This window comes from Ptiloglossa arizonensis, chromosome 4, assembly GCF_051014685.1.
Source record: "Ptiloglossa arizonensis isolate GNS036 chromosome 4, iyPtiAriz1_principal, whole genome shotgun sequence".
Lineage (NCBI taxonomy): Eukaryota > Metazoa > Arthropoda > Insecta > Hymenoptera > Colletidae > Ptiloglossa > Ptiloglossa arizonensis.
The window spans coordinates 7,326,631-7,350,760 of NC_135051.1; the positions used below are offsets into that span (position 1 = coordinate 7,326,631).

Sequence of the window (24,130 nt, forward strand, 5' to 3'; positions counted from 1 at the left end):
GCGGTTCCCTATGAATTTATGAACAACAGCCCGTTACGTTACAATGGTGACGCCGAACGCGGTTATCTTACGCGCGGCCGCGATGTATTTTTGCAGCCAATTAAAATTATATCGCGGTAACAAGTCACATGTAATTGTCCGGGGAAATGAGATCGCGGGCCGTGCTCGCAGGTGACGACACTGGTGCAAGAAATTTATTGAGATGAACGAGCACGAGCGTTAACGGAACGCCCCGTGAACGTTCTGCGTATCGTTGCATCGACGCCGGGCGTTGTCGTCGCTTTAAAATTGCGTTTTGCAAGACGCCGGGAGCTTGACGTCGCCCCATCGGGCGAGAGGAGGAGAAGGATGAAATTAGAATCTGCTTTTTTTTTTCTTTTTCTTTTTTTTTTTTTTTTTTTTTACGCGTGCCTTTCTTTTCTTCCCAGGCAATTGAAACTGAACGGAGGAAAATTTATGGTCGAAGGAACGAACGAGCAACGTTTTGCTCCGATTGTGCTGGATTATTTAGTTCTACCGAACAATTCATTCGATGTGGTTCAAAAGGCACCCAATCGTCGAATTTACGATCGGAGCGAATTTTGACTGGAAAATAACACGCGCCTAGGATTTGAAAAATTTCTCGAGTCGCGCCGCTATTTCGTTCAATTTTCCTAATTTATTTCAGAACGAATAAAACTATACAATGATGCGAATTGTTGTTTTTTTTATCAATGGAGACTATTTTCTTTTTTTGCGCGCGCGCGAAATTATGTTGGTGAATGATAATTTTTTGCAAACGTTCGATACACTTCTCGAAACACTCTGTATTTATTGCACTTTAACAAATTTTTCTTGGAAAGTATCGTTATTACAAATTGTCGAGTTTTTGATTATTTTGAGACGTATAGAATTCTACGTGGAAAACGATCCAACGAAGTGTATAACTAGATGCAGAACATGCTAACCGAAATTACTGTAATCCAAAATTACAGGAATTTATTATGTAAATGCAAGCATTATACGTGCTTAATTGAATATATAATTCATTGTTCGTAGAAATTACAACTAGAGTGTATGTAATAAATTGTTATACAATTAAAGTTTGACGAGGTGAAAATTTATGGGCGCGTACTGCTAACTAACATACCGATGAAGTTTAACAACTGCAGCTTCCTCCGTGCAACCTCAGAAATTACTTGTGGTACAATATACAGATTAATATTCCGAGTAATGAATCCTTTCAATTACCTTTTACGTTTAACGGAATGAAATCATAAATAATCGATATTTTTAATATTATTAATTCCCAATTAACAATACTGACGATACCCGGAGATATTGCGTCTGAATTTATGATGATTGCTATTTTATACGTCTCGTGTGCGCCCGAGGTGGTGGCCCCTGAACGAATAGGACCCACCATAACTCCAGACACAATCTCCTTGCATGCATACTGTGGGTCTTCCACTTTCCAACTCGCTGAATGTCACCGAGGTTACCTAAAATAATCAAATTTGTTATTCACCTATAGGAACTATAGGTACCTCTATAGGTATCCTCTTCGAGGTACCTGAAAGCATGTACTATATTTACAAATTTTAAAATACTGAATTTTTTCTGTACTAAAGTAATCAAATTTGATATTCACCAATAGAAGCCACTCTCCTCTTCGAGGTACCTTAAAGCATGTACTATATTTACAAATTTTTAAATACTAAATTTTTTATACAATAAAGAAATCAAATTTGTAATTCACCTATAGAAACCACTGTCCTCTCCAACGTACATGAAAATATGTTCTATATTTACAGATTTTTAAATACTAAATTTTTTATGTACTAAAATAGTCAAATTTGATATTCACCTATAGAAACCACTGTCATCTCCTGGTTTTAGTACCTGAAAATATGTTCTATATTTACAAATTTTAAAATACTAAATTTTTTATGTACTAAATAGTCAAATTTGATATTCACCTATAGAAGCCACTCTCCTCTCCGACGTATATGAAAGCATGTACTCTATTTACAAATTTTAAAATACCAAATTTATTATACACTAAAGTAAACAAATTTGTTATTCACCTCTAGAAACCACTGTCCTCTCCTGGCTTTAGTACCTGAAAGTATGTACCACATTTACAAATGTTCCTCCAAAACTACAAACACGATAACAACACGAAAGCTGTTCGCCTATTTACAACTATTTAAAAACATAAATCGCGGAAAAAACGTGGAGAGCGTAGTCGGTCGTAGATTCGCCAGGGCAACAAATATTTCAACAATATCGTAAGCGCGGTACAAACGGTACAACTCGAAACCTCGTTTGTGCAAACACCCGTACACCGGCCGTCGAGTTAATTTATTAACTCGCGTATCAAGTGCGAATACGTTTACAACAATAATATCGGCCCACCGGTTCCCGATACCGTGAACACGATCGTACTCGGCCCGAGAATTTGTTGCTCGCCCGCCAGCCGATTTATCGCAAAATGTCGTTGTTGTTTTAGCTTTCAATCGTAACCGCCCGCAGTGTCGTTCCGACATTCATCGGTGCCGCGGCTTGTTCAGAGATTAATACAATTTTCTTTGTGTCCAACCCCGCCCAACGTCAAACCTGGACCAACAAGCCGCGCGTGCATTTTGCGCGACACCGCGAACTTTCCAGCTCGATTCGTAACCGCCCGTGGGGCTGTTTTGATATCGATCGAGGTCACGCTGCTACCCCGCGAAGCCTTCGAACGCGTCGGACAATGTCATCGTTACACTTTGATGCTTATGTTTGGCATTACGGTATCGCTATGGCAACTTGACGTGCCATTCGACGCCGTGTTTGCCTCGCCTCCAGACGCGTTTGTTTGCGGAGCGTACGATTTCCTACGCTGGTACAAGACGATCCGTGCGCGCTCGCGATGCTAATCGATTAATCCAATGGGGAATCGGTCGTGCCGTTACGCATGTGTGTGTTCGAGAGGGGACCACGGTAGCCCGTGAAATTTAACTCTGGATGATTTAAGGTAAGGGTAATTGTTTGTGGTACGACCTTGGAGCATATCCCGGCGAGAGAACATTTTTCTCTCTTTTAAAAGTTTTCGCGACGAGTATAATTTGTATCCAATTCGGTGTTTCGTTGCGTATAATTTGTGTAAATAATAGAATGTGAGATTGACCATGTTGAAGAGGAATGTATTTTGTATTGACGAGAAATGGTAGCGTCGGTCAATAGGGTTCAGGATGTACCTTTTACATGGTTCTGAGTTCTGATAAAGCGGTTGAATGTCGATACAGAAACGAACTGACATTCTGTTGGAGTTTCAATGTCAATATAGAGACGAACTAATACTGATTTTGAAGCTCGAACGTCTACTTCTGTTAATGATCCCTATATTTCCGTTTTCGAGAATCTTACAGGAAGAAAAAGAACCCTACCAGCCGATCTATTAACCGAAACAGAGGAGACGAAAGTACACCTTCGATTATTTTTGAAAAAAAAAAAAAAAAAAAAAAATGGGTGCAGTGCAAAACTAGGATTAGAGAAGAATGTTTCGGTGCATGGATCAGAATTCAGTGACGCAGAGAATAGGATGTCGCTGGATTTAGAAGACGTAAGGAATAGTTGAGCTGGAAGGAAAATATTTAGTTAGAAAGGTTGGTGCATTACATATGCATAGAGGTTGCAAAGAAATGCACTGACCCCGATACGGTGGTTGAATGATACAACACTATGTTGATATAAAACGAACTGAAGTCGGAGCAGCATTATAAACATCTGAGAAGTCAAATGGGAACACCATTATCACAGACACGCCAAGTCCTTCTTGATATATTTCTTTTCATCGGTATCTTCTGTGATCAATGAAAAGGTGTTGTTCATCAACGCGTAATTTTTAATTAGATTCTTCGACTCTGTGCGAGATTAATAAATTGCAACATTTAAGAGAAATTGTCACTGAGATGGCCAGTGAAGAGTATCACTATAGAGGAATTCGTAATCTGCAGATGACGATGTGAAAATGAACTGGCATATTGAGTCGTTGAATACTGATACAGTAATGAACTGGTAAGCATACCAGAGATTTATTGTCTGACACAGTGAAGATATGGAAACAACCTGAAAAGGATTCTAAAAATTAACACACAATTAATTGTGTATTAATACACAATCGTGTATTATACAGTAATGATATACTGGTAAGTATACCAGAGATTTATTTCCCAATACAATGAAGACGTGGAAACAACCTGAAAAGGATTCCAAAAATTACTAGAACGATACAGTGACAATATTGCAATTTAAAATTGTCATTAAATTATAAAAATTAATATTAGAAAAATAAAATTTCATAAATTTACCATTTATAAGACACCAAGGATAGAACGACTTGTACAGTGACAATGTAGAAATGAACTAATAAGAATGAAAAAAATAGAATTTCTAACACAATGACGATATCGAAACAACAGAAAACATAAAAGAAGAAAAAAAACTGTGACAACTTCCCGTACAGACAGCTGAAAAATCACTGTGATTTCTTCCTGTATATTTACATAATCAGCGCTAAGAATGATTAAACTTACTTGAACCTAGAGTACAAATTGTTGTTTTCAAACAACAACGGAACAAAAGAGAGAAACAGAAAGAAATAGCGAAACTTCACATAGTACGAGCAGTTCCAGGAAATTGTGACAACTTTACAGGCAAAGACGTGACACCTTCGCAGACGATACTGGTTCTAACCGAACGTATCAGGAAATTCACCATTCATTTGTGGTACACCACAATGTACCACAGATACATACCTTCGCGGTAACCCAGACCTAAACATGCGAACGATAGGGTAATTCGAGGATTCGTTTCGTTTAAAATACGTTCGATCGGGAACACGAGAGACCTCCTGCGTCCAACGAAATGCTAATTAATTAAAAATAATGAAATTGGCCCGGGAAAGAGTACGGCGAATCGTATTCTGCGTTTGACAGTTTCAACCCCGGTCACGTTGAATTATCACAGGGTGACGGAGAAGGGACGGGGAAGGGAACGAGAGGGAGTAGAAAAGAGGGGAGAGGGGGCTACAGAGAGGAAGTGGTTTTTTCGAGAGCTCATTACATTTACCTCTTTCCGCGGTATTTTATCGCAATTTTTTTGTACACAACTCCCGAACACCGGGAAGTTTTATAATTTGTATTTTTTCGGCTTCTCGGTATCACCGTTTGCGCCCACTATCGGGGATTTGCGTTGGGATTGTAATTAATGGAAGTTCGACAACGACGTTATTGTTGGTACGGCGTATAAGTTACGGAAACGTCGAAGCGGAAATATGACAAAGAAACCAGGACCGGGAGGATTACAGTCCACCGACTTATTAGGTTACATTCTTTAATAACAAAGTGAATTCATTAACTTTAGTGTCAAACACACGGGGCCGAAGGCTTCGCGTAAAAAATTGTTTCCTTTGCCAGATTACGACCCCTATAAAAAACTCATTCTGTGCGTTTTATTGATCCTCTTTTATATTTCTTTTCCTATTACTTTTTTCTTTTCTTTTTTTTTTTTTTTTTTTTTTTTTGTTTTTTTTTGCCCCCTCCCCGTCGATAATATCACAATCCAGCGAACGTTATTAAAACTTATAGAAAACGTTTTTACTTTATTTGCGTAGTCACCGTTGCGCGACAGTTTAATCTTTTCCCGGCTCTTAAATTCTGTTTAAGTTATTTGTTCTTTACGACACGGAGTTAGAGGTTCCTTCAGGTTTGACATACTCGATAACATAATGAAAAACGGCCGTCGGAAGTGGCAATTTCCATGCTATTAATGATAATGGAAAGAAAAAAGAAGCAACCTGGATAAATATATATTCAATATGGTTAATTTACTATTTTATTGAAAGAATTTTTTCGTGTTGAAAAATCGGACTTAAATTTATTCCGTAATTATTGCGCTCGTTACGTTATCGGAAGGATTTCATTATGACATGGAAAAATATATTCATAGCGTACACTTAATTCTGCTTCATATTTCGCTAAACTGTGACAGAGTGTAATTATTAAAATTCCCTCTTGAGACATAAGTAATTTATTTACGAGGTAAATATTACCGTATCTTCCGGAGCACTATTTACTAGATAGAGTTGTCTGTAAAAAATGGTCTTTCCTAAATAATTGAAATCTCGAATTTCCAATTTTCTGATACTTAAATTTTTTAATTCCTTACTTGTATCGAAATTTTCTAGTACCTAAACTTTCAAGTGTCCAATACTCAAGTATTCAAATTTTTTAAACTTAAATCTCCAAATGTCCAATACCCAAGTATTCAAATTTTTTAAATTTAAATCTCCAAATGTCCAATACCCAAGTATTCAAATTTTTAAAACTTAAATCTCCAAATTCTAATAACTAAATATCCAACTTTCTAATATATAAACCTCTAAATTCGTACTACCCAAATCTCCAAATTTCTAATAACTAAACATCCACATGCTTAATACCGAAATCTCTATATTTTTATTCTCTGAATCATCGAATTACCAGTAAATACCTCAATGTCCAGATTCGTGATAGCTAAATGAATTGGGCTAAATCTTCGCAATCCAAATACCGATATATTCAAATTTTTGATATCTAAATCTTCGAATTCTTATGCCTAAATCTTCTTATACCTGAAATATTCAAACTTTTGGTATCTAAATCTTCAAATTCGTATACCTAGATCTTCAAATTCTTATACCTGAAATATTCAAACTTTTAATATCTAAATTTTCAAATTCGTATACCTAGATCTTCAAATTCGTATACCTAAATCTTCAATCTCCTAACACCTGGATCTTCGACGCACCATAACATAAAAATTTCCACACTCCTGCTACCTCCATCGGAACCAAATTTCCCCATACGATATCCACGAACATGCGTTGCATCGGAACCGCTAAAAACTGATAACGATGAATTCGCGCGCGCAGTACACCGTACATTATTAAAACACACACCATTTATCGTATTCTCGTAGCTCGTTCGTGCATCCGGTCTACCTACTCGAATCCACCGTATATACACCTAAAAGGGGGACACCCATAAAAATCCGCACGACTCAGTCGATGATCTTCCAATCCATAGGATCCCAGACACGGCAGCGAGGTAAATTTGTATGCGAACAAGGTACACGCGGATGCAAAGCCTAGAGATTCGAAAGTTTTTCTTTAGTCCGGGGCTGCTGTATAAAAATCTCGTTTGCACAGAAACGTTACGCGAGCGAAAAGAAGAGGAAGTCGCTGCGACGAAGGGAAAGGGTAACACACCGAGGGAAGCGCACGATGCCGATTGATTTTTACTACTTTCCACCGAGTCCACCGTGCAGGTCGGTTTTGTTACTGGCGAAAGCGATCGGGGTTCACTTGAACACGAAGACGGTCAACGTGATGAACGGAGAACAGACGAGCTCGAGTTTTTTAAAGGTTCGCCCCGCTGAACGCGCAAACACAGCGTAATTGATGTGCTTACTCACGAAACGTTTCAATCGTTCGCGGTTTTTAATTCGTTCCGTATTAAATTATTCTCCGGCCCGTCTAAACAACCGCTGTGTCTACAAATTATCAAATTTTCAACCTCGTACAGAGAGTTACCAAAGACGTGCTCTGTGCTATCAATAAATAAAATAATAATGCAACAACTATACTATATAATAGTACAAGTATATTATATTCGTATAATAATAGTGTGTATTTATATATATATATATATATATATATATATATATATATATATATATATATATATTTATCGAAACAGATAGTGATCGCTTCCTTAAATGAAATACGTATAAATAAACATTATCGTACGAATGTAGTACTATATACTATTTGCAACTACACTATATAATAGTACAACAAGTATACTATATTCGTATAAGAATAGTGTGTATTTATATATATTTATTTATAGAAACAGATAATGGAATACGTATAAATAAACATTATTATCGTACGAATGTAGTATATTTGTACCGTCTGTATCATTTTATTGATTGTCGTGAGTATTGAAGTCATTTAAGGAAGTTGTTCAAGATAGGATACGGATTCTACCAAGAAACTGTGATAAAATATTTTAAAATGTTAAAAATTTCTAACTGCATTTTTTAGATAAATCCTCAGCATTTAATACCAACGATAGATGACAACGGATTCATTCTCTGCGAAAGGTGCGTGATTTAATTCGCGTTGAATGCACTTTCTCGTTTATGCATTGACACGGTCTCGCGTACTTACAGCCGCCCAATTATGGCATATTTAGTCTCCAAGTACGCGAAAAACGACTCTTTGTATCCAAAGGATCCGCGAAAGAGGGGTACGGTAGATCAGAGATTGTACTTCGATATTGGTTACCTCTACGATAACATGGTCAGATGTTACGTAAGTACATACATATATCTATGTACTTTTGAACGACATATGCACAATATACTGTTGTTGATTTGGGCTGGGAACCATCGAATTTTTTGGTTGATATATTTGAAATAAGTTCTAAACAACCATTCTTTATTTCCCAATACAACGAAACAAATGATTTACTTTCACACTTATTATTCGTGAGTTTTGTACCTCGAACCCTCTTTAAAAGTTTACGAATTCAAGGTTAGATTTTATAACAGCATATTTTTTTTTTTATCGCTGTACCTTATCCTTTTCAATAGAGAACAATATTTCCATCATATTTTCTTTCGTGATTAAGGTAACATTTTTTTTATTCATTTCCTTACAAATATTGTGAACTGAAACATGTTTTTATGCAATCGAAGCCCGTTAATGTGAAATAATTTAAATAATTTCATATGAAATTGTTACGCAGTTTTGTCGTTCATGTTGAAACAAATGATTTACTTTTACATTTATTACTCGTCGTTTTTATACCTCAAACCCTCTTTAAAAGTTTACGAATTCAAGGTTAGATTTTACAACAGCATATTTTCTTTTATCGCTGTACCTTATCCTTTTCAATAGAGAACAATATTTTATAATATACAACTGAAACATATTTTTATGCAATCGAAGCCCGTTAATGTGAAATAATTTGAATAATTTCATATGAAATTGTTACGCAGTTTTGTCGTTCGTGTTGAAAGGGAAACGGTTCGATACGAGTGTTGTGTAAATCAAAGTTAGGTGTATTATGAAGTATCAAATTCTCATAGAAAATACACGTAGGTTTTCGGACCGTCCTGACGGATATAACACCTGACAGCTCATCAATAATGTATTAGTTCCCAGTACTGTTTGGAAAAGCGAATTCCGTACGTGAGGAAGATCTGCAGACTGTAGAGAAGGCGTGTGAATTATTGAATACATTTCTCGAAGACAGCGAGTTCGTCGCTGGGGATACCCTGACCATCGCTGATTTCACCATCAGCACGACTATTTGCGTCCTGGAAGTAGGTATTCGGAAAAGGCGTATTGAACAGTCGTATAATTTTAAACGACCGATACAAGCTGCATCACGTAAGAAGCGTAGCAACACACTGGACGATGAGACAGTATTTTCGTGCCTTTATAGCGTGTAAGGGTGGTACACTTCCCTAGTAAATTTGTGTCCCGACTTCTTTATTTAATAGTGTACCACGGTATCAAATGGCTGGGACTGCTTGTCGAATTTCTTCTGTATTCAAATATTCAAATATTCAAATATTCGAACGTTATTGGTGATTCGAACATTCAATGAATATAATTCGAATACTCGAGTATTCGAATACTTTGAGAACCGATCGAGTATCTAGATATTTACAGTGCAGTGTGAATTATTAAGAATTGTTAATCTTTCATTTTATTTCCGATACTCTGCGTGACGTTTCTATTTTGATAAAACCTGGCTGACGAAAACAGTAATATTTCTGATTGACAGTGTTTCGACTTCGACATCGGCAGATACGACAACGTGGAGGCATGGTACAATCGGTGTAAGCAGCTTCTGGATAAATATGGATTCGAGGAGGTGCACGATCCAGGAACGAAAATGTTTACCGAGATGTATCGGGGAAATTTACAGGAATCCAGTTAACACCGATACCGCTGAGGTTGTAAAACCATGGTATCGATGATCGTTCACCGGTGATCGAGATTAAACATGAAACCTATAGAATCGCTGCAAATCATCGGTTCGTTTAACGAGAATGTCTCGTTTAAAATGAGATTTACGAACAAAAGGTTCGGAGGTACGGTCTATTTTAGGATTTAATAGGTTTTACGTAGGATGTGTAGTATTGTATACGACGATATGTGTGTAATAAATCGTTTCATTCAACTGCTGATTGCTTGCAAAATTAGTTTCATAATGAAAGAATAGCATTTACTCTGATACGGGTGTAACAACATCAATAGCCTAATTCATTTGTCAGTACCAACAGTGATTTCTACTTGTTAATATTTTTAATTCGTTCAACGTTTAATACGATGTCCCTGGAAGACCCAAGTTTTACAATTAGAATACAAATATTAAGTCAATAACGAACTATTTATTAAATTCTAAACTTACGGATATCGCGTTAAACAATTACATTCTATTTTGCATAATTTAGTATATTAAATTTGTGTGCGATAGATTCGTGTATGTGTGTGTGTTATTTAAATAAAATATAGAAATTATCGATTACGCGTATCGGAATTTAGTCTAAAAATATAACGATACGTATTTAATAGACGATAATTTGTTCATTGGATTGAAAATCTATATCAAAACGCATTATCAAAATGTGAATTTCCTTTTGGATTTTACTTAAAAATACATAACTTCTGTATGTGGTGTAACTTCTTTTGTTTTCTCAAAATATAAGAAACAAGCAGCACCAATATATGAAAAGAGAATGAAATCCTGAGTAAATAAGGAATGAACCATTACCAACACGAAGTGTGGTAAGAATGTTTGAACATCGACACAAATATGTAGGTTAGCTGCGTCAAGATTAGTTCTATCGTGTAATTGGTGGCATTGTATACCTACGTCACATAGTCGTGGTAGTGCCATCTGACGTTTTAGACGTTCAACAACTAGAAATCAACTCCAAAGGGAAGGAGGTAGGTAGTATATGAATCGAGTCGCTAGCCCCTGACACGAAATGAATCAGTATCAGCAACGATCAGAATCACGATCAGAAGAAAACAATGAGAAACGTATAAAATTAACAATAATCCAGATTTCACGTTTAGGTGCATGACTCACTGATTAGTCAGCTTTCAAAAAGTGAATTGATGAGCCTCTCAACCTAATATCGTTTACATCGTAAAGTATACGACAACGACAATTTGTATCTGATAACACATTTCACACGTAGAAAAAATGCATCGATGCATTCGAATCGCCTTATAAGGTTTGCGGAAATTCTTATCACATTCTCGTCGAGTGTCTTATCTGCTCGGTTATCGCTGAATAATCTCGACACACTTTGTGTATTTCGTTGTACTTTTTCGGTACGCAGAAGTAAAATAACGTACACGTTCTGTGTCAGTTTAAACTTTCACGATCGACGGATAAAATCATGAAGAAACTGATCGATATTTAATTTAGATGATGATTTAGTACTTGGACCCCGTGATACGTTTTAAGACAGTTCTCTTCGGCTTCCAACAGTATAAAATAGAAAACCCGACCGTTTTAGATTTTGAAAATTAGTTAAAACGTGAATATGAATTTTATATCGAGGGGCTTTGGGTATAAAACACCCTTCTACACTAATAGGCTTCCAAATTATGCAAAAGATATTGGAGAACGTGAAATCAATTAAGCAACTCGTACGAATTACGGATCCAAAATTATATCACGTTAATCGTAATATATTTTCAAACGGGTTCAAATTTTATAAAAATAAAAAGAACCACGCACGACAGATTTACAATTACAATAATAAGCACAATTCGTTCGATAAAGAAAAGATTTCAAAAAAATAAAAAGAACCACGCACGACAGATTTACAATTGCAATAATAAGCACAATTCGTTCGATAAAGAAAAGAATATTTCAAAAAAATAAAAAGAACCACGCACGACAAATTTACAATTACAATACTAAGCGCAATTTTTTCGATAAAGAAAAGAAGATTGCACTCGTATCTTCTCGTATTGCTTTGGTACACATACTTTCCACTTGATAAGGGAAAAGATAGAGAAAGAGAGAGATAAAGTTTAAGAAACATCATAGTAGAGAATCTTCAGTATCGTCTCCCCGATTTACGTTACTCATTGTCAGTTAAGATCTATCGATTCATGTGAAACGACCAGGAAAGGAAACTCGGTGTCTAACGTCGCGCCGAAGACGCACGATTCTGCGCAAACTCGTGGGATCGGCTGCTTCAAAAGGAGGCGGGCATTGCAGTTACCCGAGTATTTGTAAAGAGACTCCTCCGGAACTAACTTGGTTAGGTAGTTTGCGATTAATCCACCGTTAGCCGCCAAAGACTACGCAGGTAAGACTGCATTGCACACCACCCCCTGCCCTCAATTCTCGCACAGGTTATCCGTCACAAATCATCCGCCCGAAATTTCGAATGCGATAGGAGAATTTCATGGTTGTTTCATCAGCCCGCCAGCTGTGCTTTCAGTTTGTAATGGAATCTATCGATCGGTGACGTTTGAACGTTGTTTCGACCGACGTACGCGACTCCATTAAATCGCCAGTCGAATGAACCTTTGACGGGGTTCCGAGAGAGGAACAAGGTGTAGTTACCACGTGACTGTGTATATCCGAACACGATCTCCGACACGTTACAGTGCAGTTATTCGTCTGGTCACTTGGTTTCGATTTCTTCCGTTGTGCATCGCGTGGCCCACAGCTGCGCTGAACGTGTTTATATCGGTGGTGGGTACGTACGAATTGCAATTAACTTTAAAATGTTCGTAACGAAGCGCACTTGAATATTTTTTTTTTCTTTTTTGTAACGGGGCGCGCTTGTGTTGTTAACGTGCGTAAGATGTCGGGTAAAATAATATTTGAAAGGGAAACTTCGTAACTCAATCGCAACGAAAATTATCGATTTCGTATCTTCTTGTATTGCTTTGGTACACATACTTTCCACTTGATAAGGGAAGAGAGAGAGAGAGAGAGAGAGAGAGAGAGAGAGAAAAAGAGATAATGTATTCTCTCTCTTCCCTTATCAAGTGGAAAGTATGTGTACCAGAGCAATACAAGAAGATACGAAATCGATAATTTTCGTTGCGATTGAGTTACAAAGTTTTGTGACAAGGCGTGCTTGTATAATTAATAAACAGAAACTGGGGACAGGGCGATAAACGGTGGAAAATTTTGAAAGCAGTAATTTAAGCTGCGATCGTGGCGAGATTGTACAATTAATGAACATGAGACGAAGAACGAAATAACAGTCAGGAGTGAATTTTGAAACCGATAATTTTCGTTACGATTACATTACAAATTTTGTAACGATGCGCGGCTGTGTAATTAACAGCGACGAAAGGGAATAAAATAATGGTCGAAGATCAATTTTTCAATTATTTTTGACACGAACTTTTACGTTACTTATCATCGGACATGTGTACACAACTCCGACAAATATTTAAATGAATTTACTCACTGAACATTAAGTGTCAATATCGCACGGATAATACAATACACAAATATTAATCTCTGTCCTGCTGGTAAGTAATGGTTGAATTCGTAAACTATTCATTTACAAACCAATAAATCCAGTCTGTGAGGGAAGTCTAAGCAAGGGATAAAAATGAAAATTATTTGCTGCAAAAGTTACTCGTAGCGACTATACTTTCTTTATTTTTTTTATTACAATTAAACAATTTTATCTCACATTAGGAAATTCAATCTTGTACGCTTCTCTTCTTCTGCATTAAAAACACTAGTTATCCAATTACCGTAATAAATAGGTACTAACATCTTCGACTTAAAACACGTTTTTCGCATTTATTCCTCGTTTTTCCAGTATTTAGTCCCACAACTCGACTCTTGAACATTACATTTCTATGATAAACTTTTCCATGTCTTGCTTCTTATCTACCATCGATTCTTACCATATTTAGTCACATTGTGGCGTTATATCGATACAGCAAACATGCATTTACTTTCACGACTAAATATATCTACAAGCTCTTGGCATTCGCAATGTTCTATTAAGTAATCACGAACCAACGCAAAATATGAAAATCGCAACTCCTACGTGATTCTCTCTTATCTCTCTAGAAGCGATTACTTTCCTTCTAAAGAAAACTGAAGGCTAAACCGACCTTTATAGAGATCGCCAGTGAAATATTTATCACAAATTTCGACGAATTGAATCCGAAAATTCGATCGAAAAGAAATTTGTGCGAAAAATTAAATTTTCATTTGAATAAAAATTTATTAAAATTCATTTTCGACATTGAAATTGGTGGTGAAATTTTTGCAGCGTTTCCGTTTGCAGCATTCCACTCGATAAAAGAATTGAAAGTTACGGAAGAGCCGCACGGCGCGAGTGAATCATTTTCTCGCAATAGGTTGTTAAAGTTTTGACCAATTAGACTGCACGGAGTTCTTTGTAGGTGCGATGCGATTCGTCCACTCTATCTCCCGTTGGTACACGACGAGGGTAGTCGAGGAGTGGGGTACTTCAGTCGACTTTGTCACCCTCTGTGCACCGTGTTTGTGTGGGATACATACACGTAACGTAGCATCAAAGTCTGACATTGTAATGGAAGACAAATTGGGAAAACGGGTCGTGCCTAGAAGCACCTCTGTACAATCTCATTGACCTTAACAATCTTTTGCGAGAAAACGATTCGTCCGTGACACACAGATCCTTTCAAACTTTTGCGAGATTCAAACCAACGACGCATACTTTTCGTATACTCTGTAAAAAATACTCGTCCTTACGAGATTCTAACGTTAATAGTTTCCCTTGTTACAGATATTCGAATTTAAATAAGTATATACTGAAACCAAAAGATCCTTGTGAGATTCCAACGACGTATACTTCTTGTACACTCTGTAGAAAATACTCGTCCTTTCGAAATTCTAAAGTCAATAGCCGCCCCCTTGTTATTAGTATTCGAGTTTAAAAAACTGTATGCCGAAACCAAAATATCCTTGTGAGATTTCAACGATGCATACTTTTCGTACACTCCATAGAAAATACTCGTCCTTACGAAATTCTAAAGTTAATAGTTTCCCCCTCGTCCTTACGAAATTCTAACGTTAATAGCTTCCCTTGTTACAGGTATTCGAATTTAAGTAACTGTATACCGAAACCAAAACATCCTTTCAAACTTTTGCAAGATTCCAACCAACGACGCATACTTTTCGTACACTCTGTAGAAAATGGTCGTCCTTACGAGATTCTAACGTTAATAGTTTCCCTTGTTACAGGCATTCGAATTTAAATAACTGTACACCGAAACCAAAATGCCGATTAATTTCTATCAAGTCACCAGCAGCGCCCCGTGCCGCGCTGTTGCTTTGGCGGCTGCCGCGGTCGGCGTCGAAATGAATTTCAAACACGTCGACGTGATGAAGGGTGATCAATTAAAACCGGAGTATGTGAAGGTAGGAATAATTAAAATGGCTGCAGTCATGAAATAAGCAAGAATTGTTGCCGGTACGGGTACGTTTGATATATAGTATAATATACAGTATAATTGACACCATTTTGCGTACAGATGAACCCGCAGCACACAGTTCCTACGATCGATGATAATGGTTTCTACCTCTGGGAAAGGTAAGGTTTATTTAATTCTCTGCGTTTAGTTATTAAGTATGTAAGTAATTACATACTCTGAACACGCTGATACTTCTTTTTTCTTTTTTCAATTTCGCTGCTGCATTTACAAAGCAATTTTCTGCCGTTGGTATTATTATTTCAACGCTTGATTACTTAATTATTCGCTATTGTGAAAGGCATTACGGGAATGATTACAGTAATTCCCGTTTTCATGCGACAAAATCGAGACCACCCTGTTCGCTTACAAGTGGAGCAAGTAGCGATTTTTATCTTAAGCCAAGGTCCAAACTTTGCATCTGGTGAAGTAAGTGAATAAAAGGCACCGAGAATCGCAGAGATAAGACCAAGGCGGGCAAGTTTCGCATTATTATGCACTCGGTGGCCGCAAATTCGAAGAAATGTCGCGCGTGTATCATTGTGTCGACTGTACATGCGGAATAACATTTTTTTTTACGCTTTGCTACATCTTTGTATACGTTTCTGAGAGTGTTGTCCATCGATTGGTGAGGTTTGCTCGATAAAAATGAGTCCAAACACTACCTAGTTTCGACTCATTAATTCTACAATAATTATATATAATTAAAAGTAGTCCGAATAAGATCATATTTGATCGTTTACGAAGATATAATGACAATTATAAATATTTTAATTTTCCTTGGGGGAATCTTCGAAGAATATAAATACGTAAGTAGAAAACATGATTTAGTTATTTGAATCTGAGGTAGAAATTATCACTCGAAAACTGGAATTACTGTTTCTAGATACACATTTAATACATTGGTCACCCTGTTAATTAAAATTTTCTTTTACTTGAAGTAATGTCATGTAACACGTACAGTTCGTATTTTTCTTTACAGTCGAGCCATTATGGTATACCTGGTAGAACAGTATAGTAACGACGATACATTATACCCGAAAGATCCAAAACAACGAGCGATCGTTAATCAGAGATTGTACTTTGATGCGTGCACTTTTTATCCAGCCTTCTCCGATTATTTCGTGAGTCATTCGATTCTTTCGATAATTCCGCATGACACTTATTACGTGATACATTTAAAACTATTACAAGTATTTTATGACAAAATATAAGTACGATAACTTTAACTGTAAAAATCGTACAGCTCCAACTTTTGCTTTACTTTCAAATTCTTAAGGATGAATCGTATTTCTTAATAACATTGATTTTCAGTACCCAATGATTTTTGCAAAAGCGATGGTATATGGCGAGAAGAATGAGAAGATCGACGAAGCTCTATCGTTACTCGAATTATTTTTAAAAGGAGAAAAATACGTAGCAGGGAAGAACATGACAATAGCTGATTTGTCTGTTGTTGTCACCGTCTCTCTCCTCGAGGTAATGTTCAAGTCAAAAAATTGCTTTCGTTCCCGAAATTAGAATATGACTTGATAAATCTACGAGTCAGTTTATCAAAAATTTTTGTTGCTATCAATATTCTCACAATTGACAAAATATTTATTGTAGGTCCTGGAATACGAATTGAGCGAATACAAGAACATCTCCAGGTGGTACTCAATGATGAAATTGTATGCACCGAAATATGACGAATACAATGACGTTGGTGTGAAATTGTTCAAGACACTTGTTGACGAAGCCATGAAAAAAGAATCGAATTAATGACAATTCTTTTTCTATATCCATAATTGAATAATTAGATACAGAACGGTGTTCATTCTATTTCTTTTCACTTCTATTTTCGTGCAAAGAGTGTTTTCGCGAGTTGAGATTGAAAGGACTCGATAAATTTATACACGATAACTTGTAAGATAACTTTATACTGCCATAAGATTATTAAGTTGAACGATGTTAAATAATTTTATTTAAATACTAATGGTACAAAATACATTACATACTTTCTAGCCAATCATAGAATGATTTGTAAGGATAAAGTCCTTTTAATGTTGTCAAACTATACACGCGAGTCACGGTATATTTATCAAAAGTCTGTTATTATTTCTAGACACAGAACAAATAATTCCTAATCCAAGAATTAAAACAAAATCAACTAATTACTCAAAAGAATACTATTTGGGTTTCTGTCCTTTGTAAAGAGATAACAGAAATAAATCTGAAAGAAATAAAAATCCAATTGATAAAAATATTCATCCCATCCCCCTCGTAAACTTTAATCTTCACAATTGCCTGCATTCTTCTTTAACAATATCCTGGCACAGTACCCATTGTACTTTCCGAAATTTGGTTGCTCTAACCAATCAATAGCTTTCAGCCAATCGAAAGTTCCAGCTCTGTGAAACCGCAACGGTACGAAGTGTTGTGAGAACCAAACGGATCATGTCAAGTTAGTCTTGCAATTTCCACTTAACGTAACACTTTGAAACAGCTTGTAAACTCTCAGTAAAACCCACCACAATCCTAGGCCAGTTTCAATAAACACGAACTATTATTAGGAACTTCCGTGAATGTTTCCACGTCGAGGAAAAATTGTAAATTAATTTACGAGATCGATCTGCGCGAAACGAACAATTGCGAACGTTGAATCTTTATTTATGCGAACGTTGTTACCGATAGACGTTTCACACGTTACGATCCAATGTTTTACATGCTCCAAGTACAGTATATAAACTTGATAATGGAATGCGGCACACAATCGTAAGAGCATAAAGTGAAAGTGAACAACCTACCTTGAACTTTCAATACCGATGCAAGCAACCAACCCACCTAAGTCATTCGTTTATCCATTCTGATTGTACGGCTGCACAATCTTTGAGACTTGTAGATACTGCAAAGATTTTACTTGTTAATGAAAGTCGCAAAAGTGACATTGAGAATCTTATTAAACGCGTGTCTACTAATAATTTTTATAGGTATTCAATTAACTCGTATAGAGTAGAATGGTGAAAAAAAGATTTTAAATTGATACAGTATCTAAGATACTCATATAGAGTAGAATGGGGAAAGAAAGATTTTAAATTGATACGGTATCTAAGATACTCGTATAGAGTAGAATGGTAAAAAAAAGATTTTAAATTGATACAGTATCTAAGATACTCGTATAGAGTAGAATGGGGAAAGAAAGATTTTAAATTGATACGGTATCTAAGATACTCGTATAGAGTAGAATGGTGAAAAAAAGATTTTAAATTGATACAGTATCCAAGAGAATGCAAACGAGAGAAACAATGAGAAATGTGGATTCACGATGGACTGAAAATATCGGAACAAATCTTTGAACCGCTAAAAATGTACAGAAAATAAATCTACAATGAGGTTTATTCTTTCTGAGATCAGCTGCGCAATAAAATGTAATCGTACTACATTTACCTTGAGAAAAGAGCGACCAGAAAACCTATACGTGAATCACACACCCACTCCGCAAGTAACAAATGTCAAATACCTAGATCTCCATCATGACAGTAAAGGAACTTGAAAACATAACATCTCGCAAAAAATACCATACAAAATTTGTACTAACTTCTCAACAGACATTCCAAACTTTAGATGCAAAGTAAAATTCTCTTATACAAAATAATAATTGAACTAATACGGGCATATGATATGCAATTATGTGAAATAGCTGCAAAGTTAAATAACACAAAAATGGAACGTCTTCGATCAATTTGTTTAAGATTAGAAAAATTGTAATTGTAATTGTAGATTAGAAAAAAGAACTAAAACTAGTTCTAGTTCAAAAGAAATATAAAGGACAAATAAATGTACACCAACAACCTCGACATACTACAAACCAATCCGAAGATGACAATGGTTATAGTAAATAGAGTTAATTAGAACAGTACTTACAATACTTTACAAGTAAATACAGTACTTTTTCCACACCTGTGGAATGAGCCGCGAGCTATTATAAATCCATACTTATATATACACATTTACTTATTAACGTCTTGATAGATTGCAACTAATGGAATGAAGTTTAAAAAAAATCTTCAGAAAGATATTTTCATTCCTTATTCTAACTTCTATTGTTCTGTAATTGAAAAATACTCTGTATATTTCTACATTATGTAGAGTGGTACAACTTTGTATACCTGTTAATTCTGTAGCATGAGCTTCATTTGTGTAATACAGAAGGTAAGAAATGCCTCTCATAATATACCATAATTACGCTCAGGTGGAGATTAAAGGTTTCTACAAAGAGGTACTAGGTGTATAAACGCTTCAAAGACCCTACGAAATTTCTTCACTTGCCAACGATAGTTTTCAATTCCTGTTTTAATCTCAGAAGGCTACCCTGTCGAGTGTGTGTGTGTGTGCGTGTGTGTGTGTCGCAAGCTACCAACGCGGATTTTTCATCAAAATCCTCTTGAGGTTGTGAAGCCCAAGATTAACCGTCGCGGTTAATCTTGATTCTTAAGTCTTCAGGGGACCCGTAACACTCGTCGTCCATCATAAAGTGGTTCTAGCCTCTAGTTTCACGTGAAATAATAACAACCAATTTACAAAGTAAATTAAGTGTTACTTATCGACTGCACTTCCAACAATCTGACATTGATCGAAGTATCTTCCACCTAGCTGCACCGTGAAGTGGTGATCATAAGTGATGCAAGCAAAAATTTCAACGGGCAACATTTGTTAATTTTGAAAGATCTTTTCCTGTTTATTTCTGTAATCGTTCTTCAAGATTTGATGGATCGAAGTCAATAGCCTTTTTTATCATTCGAACGATAACAGAAAGTGTCAAAATATTCTAGATAAGGTATTCCTTTTATAATTTGATATCGTGTAATCGTTTCTAATAATATACACCAGAAATTATTAAATTACTAAGTAAGTACATGACTGTTTCTTTTCGACTAAAAATATTCAATTGAGCATTCGTTTAATTAATTTTTAACCTAAACAATAATCCAAAGTTAATGGTTCGTGTATGTTCGGCCAGAATTCGAACAAAGGTAATATTTCTAATCTAGAGTTAAAAACGAGTAGTCACAGTGACTGCATTTTTGCACGAACTGTTAGTAAATATCTTGAAATATTCATTAATTTACTCAAGATTTTACTACAAAATATCCAATGCTAAATATCATGTATCACATTTCCCGTTTCACGAGTGTGATACTGATAAAACAAGAACAACATAATCCGGATTAAGATTTTAAAATTGATCGAAATTAAGAGAATTATCTAAAACTCTATATACTTGCGCATAAAGGATCGAAAAATACGTATATACAAAGTGGGTTGAGTCATGTTATTTTTGCACTCAACACTTCACATGGATAAGATGCGTCGATGTCAGAGCACGATAACGGCTATATTTCTTATCAGTTGTTACACAATCTTCTTTGTAACATGGTAACTTGCAAGTAACTTGTAACACGTAAATGTTACGTGCAATTTTCAAAATTCTATTAGTCCCAACTACAGAAAAACGTGTTCCAATCCTCTTTTATTTTTCCTCGTTACATTAAGACTTTCACGAACATCGATATGAATCTTTCTACGGATCAATAAAATTGCAAAATAGAAGAAAGAAAAATTCTTTGAACTCTTCCAAAACGAGAGGAATTTCTTTCCAAAACTACAATAGAATTCTAAACGAAAGATCACTCGTACGTCGAGATTTAAAACGATCTAATAGAAAAATAATAGAAACGAACGTTAATTTAGAAATTCATCGAACGAAGCGAAGTAATTTTCCATGGAGTCGAACTCGGGAATACAGTGCGATACAAGTGAAATAATAATTCCAGGAAACAAGAAGGAGGAAGAAAAGAGGGGGGAGGGTAATGTCGAATGGTTTTGAAAAACCCGTGGACACAAAAGGCTGTCTAAATTCACGAGTTTAACGGAGAGGGAAAATTTTACGCGGTTCATTCTCCGGGTCGCGAAAGTTTCACAGAGAACGTTCTCAATTTCGCCTGTAAAAACATTATCCTCCCCTCAATAATTTCCCCGAGCGCGATCCACGGCTGCCAACGGGATCCGCCGAATGGACTGCGAGTTAATTAAATTCAGGCATGGAGAACGCCGTCGGACAGGAATTCCGGGAACGGAAGCAACGGGTTTTTCAGACCGCAGTCGGGCAAGATTCTGAGGGGCTGCAGCGAATTCAGCCGCGTCATCGTCGAACGATGACTAGAATTATCGTTAGTTGCGTAACCGGCCTCACGCACACCGGACGAAAATCCAAAGAACCGATGCCAATCCTCGTCATCCGATAATCGTCTCGTTTCCTTCGTCGACCACTTTCATCCGATCAATTTCGAAATTATTGTAGGGACGAGTTTTGCGCGAGCGAATCGCGTGAAGTTTCCCATTGAGTGGGCGACCGTTTCGGTAAATCGATAGTCCATCGAAGCCCAGCTGCGAAAGACAAAAGATGAGTTTTAATGTAACCAGCGGCCGATACGGACGTGAGTCGACCGGTATCGGGAAAAAGTTAGAAAGATTTTTCGAGAAAACGTGTGTGTTGTCTTTTCCTTTTGTACGCGTCGTGACCTTGCGCAGACCCTATACTATATTTCCATCTGTAATCCAGAGGGAATATACGTATTATTATATCAGAGGAATAAGCATATTTTCCTATACATATATATATATATATATATTTTTCTCTACATTATTTTATAATTTCTTATTTTTATTGTCCGCATCTACCGGTAATGATCCGCGATTTGGGGATACAATCAGTCGTTTCTCGAGCGGAAATATCAGGTTGTTCGGAAAGTCATTTTCCGAAATGGAGAATATATAATTTAATAAAATGTTTGTACACTTTAAAAGAATTGTGTTTCATTTTCATGAGAAAACGAAGTGCGGACTAACGTTCTAAATTTTTAATGGTCGTTCACCTGAATTACATAAGAATTTCCTACTTTCTAAATAATTCTCCGTCTCCCCCCTTTTCGGGGCACTTTCTGCGATTTTGTTGAAAACGTACGAAAATTAATTCTTGCAAGATGGTTGACGATCTGGGGAATCTTAATGGCGATATCTCACACAAAATAGAATCGTTTGCAATTATGGTGATTGATTCTAATCAGTTTGTTGTTGAGGATAATGTACTCGTTGTAAACTTCTTACGTGTAGTTGAATATTATTTCAGATTTATATGAGATATCACTGGTACGCTGCAAAAAATATCTGAAAGTAAATTATCTTTCAAAATGATGGTTGCATTATTGGAGAAGCTGGTCAAAGTACAACGACTTCCGCTTTCGAGTAACAACTTAAGCTTTGCTTGAAAACGTAGTAACGATTTTTGTCTCGAATCTCGCCTGTGTTTATTTGCACTTTATGAACAGTAATAGGCGTGATTTATTTGAGTACGATGTAAAACTTAAGACTGAATACTTCAACATTTTGCCAATTCAAATATTTCTCGAATATAATTTAAATACTTGACCATTCGAATTGTATTCGATCTTGGATACCGATTAATTATTTGATTATTCATCGTATTTAGAAAGTGTGATTTGAACTCAACCCAATAAAGATTGCTCTCGCCTGTGTTTATTCAAATGTTTTAAATAGTTCTCGAATATAACTTAAATACTTGATCATTCGAATTGTACTCGATCTTGGGTACCGATTAATTATTTGAGTATTCATCGTATTCAGAGAGTGTGATATGAACTCAACTCAATAAAGATTGCTCTCGCCTGTGTTTATTTGCACTTTATAGTATGAACAGTAGTAGGCGTGATTTACTTGAATGCGATGTAAAACTCAAGACTGAATACTTCAACACTTTGCCGATTCAAATATTTCTCGAATATAATTTAAATACTTGACCATTCGAATTGTACTCGATCTTGGATACCGATTAATTATTTGAGTATTCGTCGTTTTCAGAGAGTATGATTTGAACTCTAAAACAAATTGAAATCTATCGTTCCTTTTCAAACTTTATTTCCATTCAAGATATACTATTTGAACAATAACACGTATATACCTATATTCGAATACCTTCGCTATACGAATATTCAAATATTTGAATCTATTCGCGCAAATATTCGAACAGTTTCGTCCTTAGTGAAAGTATCTAACGCAATGTATACTTTGACCGTCATAAAAATCGGGAAAACTTTTTCAGTAGCCCTGTACTGTAATTAAACTGCGATGAGGTCAGCGAAAACCTTTGAGCTGTATATCTTACCTGTTTTTCACGATTATCGGCACATTTTACTTGCTAATCGTGCACGCGCGCCATGACACACGTATAAACGAATCAATAAACCGTACAGAAAATGTTTTTCGTGTAACCTGAAAGTTCAACAAAAATTCTTCTCCTGTCGACAATAGTCAACTAGTTCACGACTTGTTGAAAAATTCCCCGTGAATAACGGATTGTCGTTTCAAACGGTATAATACTCTCGAATGGATGACGTTACTCGGTCTCGCTTTATTAGCGTCGCTCAACGAGCTCAAGGCGTCCAACCGTTCTAACCTTACGAATTTCCTCGCCTCGATAACCATGGCTGAACTCGATCCAACGACACTGCCCATAATTGATCC

At 36.3% G+C, this 24,130-nt stretch overlaps 2 protein-coding genes across 2 annotated transcripts; both read left to right on the forward strand.

The window, feature by feature from the left end:
- The first annotated feature begins 2,858 nt into the window (after nucleotides 1-2,858).
- LOC143145662 (glutathione S-transferase D1-like) lies at nucleotides 2,859-10,286 on the forward strand. The gene is made up of 7 exons (XM_076309245.1): nucleotides 2,859-2,998; nucleotides 6,985-7,112; nucleotides 7,214-7,429; nucleotides 8,114-8,172; nucleotides 8,242-8,383; nucleotides 9,232-9,399; nucleotides 9,867-10,286. Exons 3-7 carry the CDS (start codon nucleotides 7,289-7,291, stop codon nucleotides 10,020-10,022), a joined length of 666 nt encoding a protein of 221 aa, XP_076165360.1. The 5' UTR covers nucleotides 2,859-2,998; nucleotides 6,985-7,112; nucleotides 7,214-7,288; the 3' UTR covers nucleotides 10,023-10,286.
- Nucleotides 10,287-12,255: 1,969 nt separating this feature from the next.
- LOC143145661 (glutathione S-transferase 1-like) lies at nucleotides 12,256-17,629 on the forward strand. Its single transcript, XM_076309244.1, has 6 exons — nucleotides 12,256-12,420; nucleotides 15,324-15,500; nucleotides 15,614-15,672; nucleotides 16,533-16,674; nucleotides 16,865-17,029; nucleotides 17,159-17,629. Exons 2-6 carry the CDS (start codon nucleotides 15,360-15,362, stop codon nucleotides 17,309-17,311), a joined length of 660 nt encoding a protein of 219 aa, XP_076165359.1. The 5' UTR covers nucleotides 12,256-12,420; nucleotides 15,324-15,359; the 3' UTR covers nucleotides 17,312-17,629.
- Nucleotides 17,630-24,130: the final 6,501 nt, after the last annotated feature.

Excerpts from the sequence above, each read along its gene's own strand:
- LOC143145662 (XM_076309245.1), top strand. The coding sequence starts at position 7,289 with ATGCCGATTGATTTTTACTACTTTCCACCGAGTCCACCGTGCAGGTCG. Across the intron at positions 7,430-8,113 it reads CGAGCTCGAGTTTTTTAAAG|ATAAATCCTCAGCATTTAAT; the intron begins GTTCGCCCCGCT and ends TGCATTTTTTAG. Across the intron at positions 8,384-9,231 it reads ATAACATGGTCAGATGTTAC|TTCCCAGTACTGTTTGGAAA; the intron begins GTAAGTACATAC and ends ATAATGTATTAG.
- LOC143145661 (XM_076309244.1), top strand. The coding sequence starts at position 15,360 with ATGCCGATTAATTTCTATCAAGTCACCAGCAGCGCCCCGTGCCGCGCT. Across the intron at positions 16,675-16,864 it reads CAGCCTTCTCCGATTATTTC|TACCCAATGATTTTTGCAAA; the intron begins GTGAGTCATTCG and ends ATTGATTTTCAG. Across the intron at positions 17,030-17,158 it reads TCACCGTCTCTCTCCTCGAG|GTCCTGGAATACGAATTGAG; the intron begins GTAATGTTCAAG and ends TATTTATTGTAG.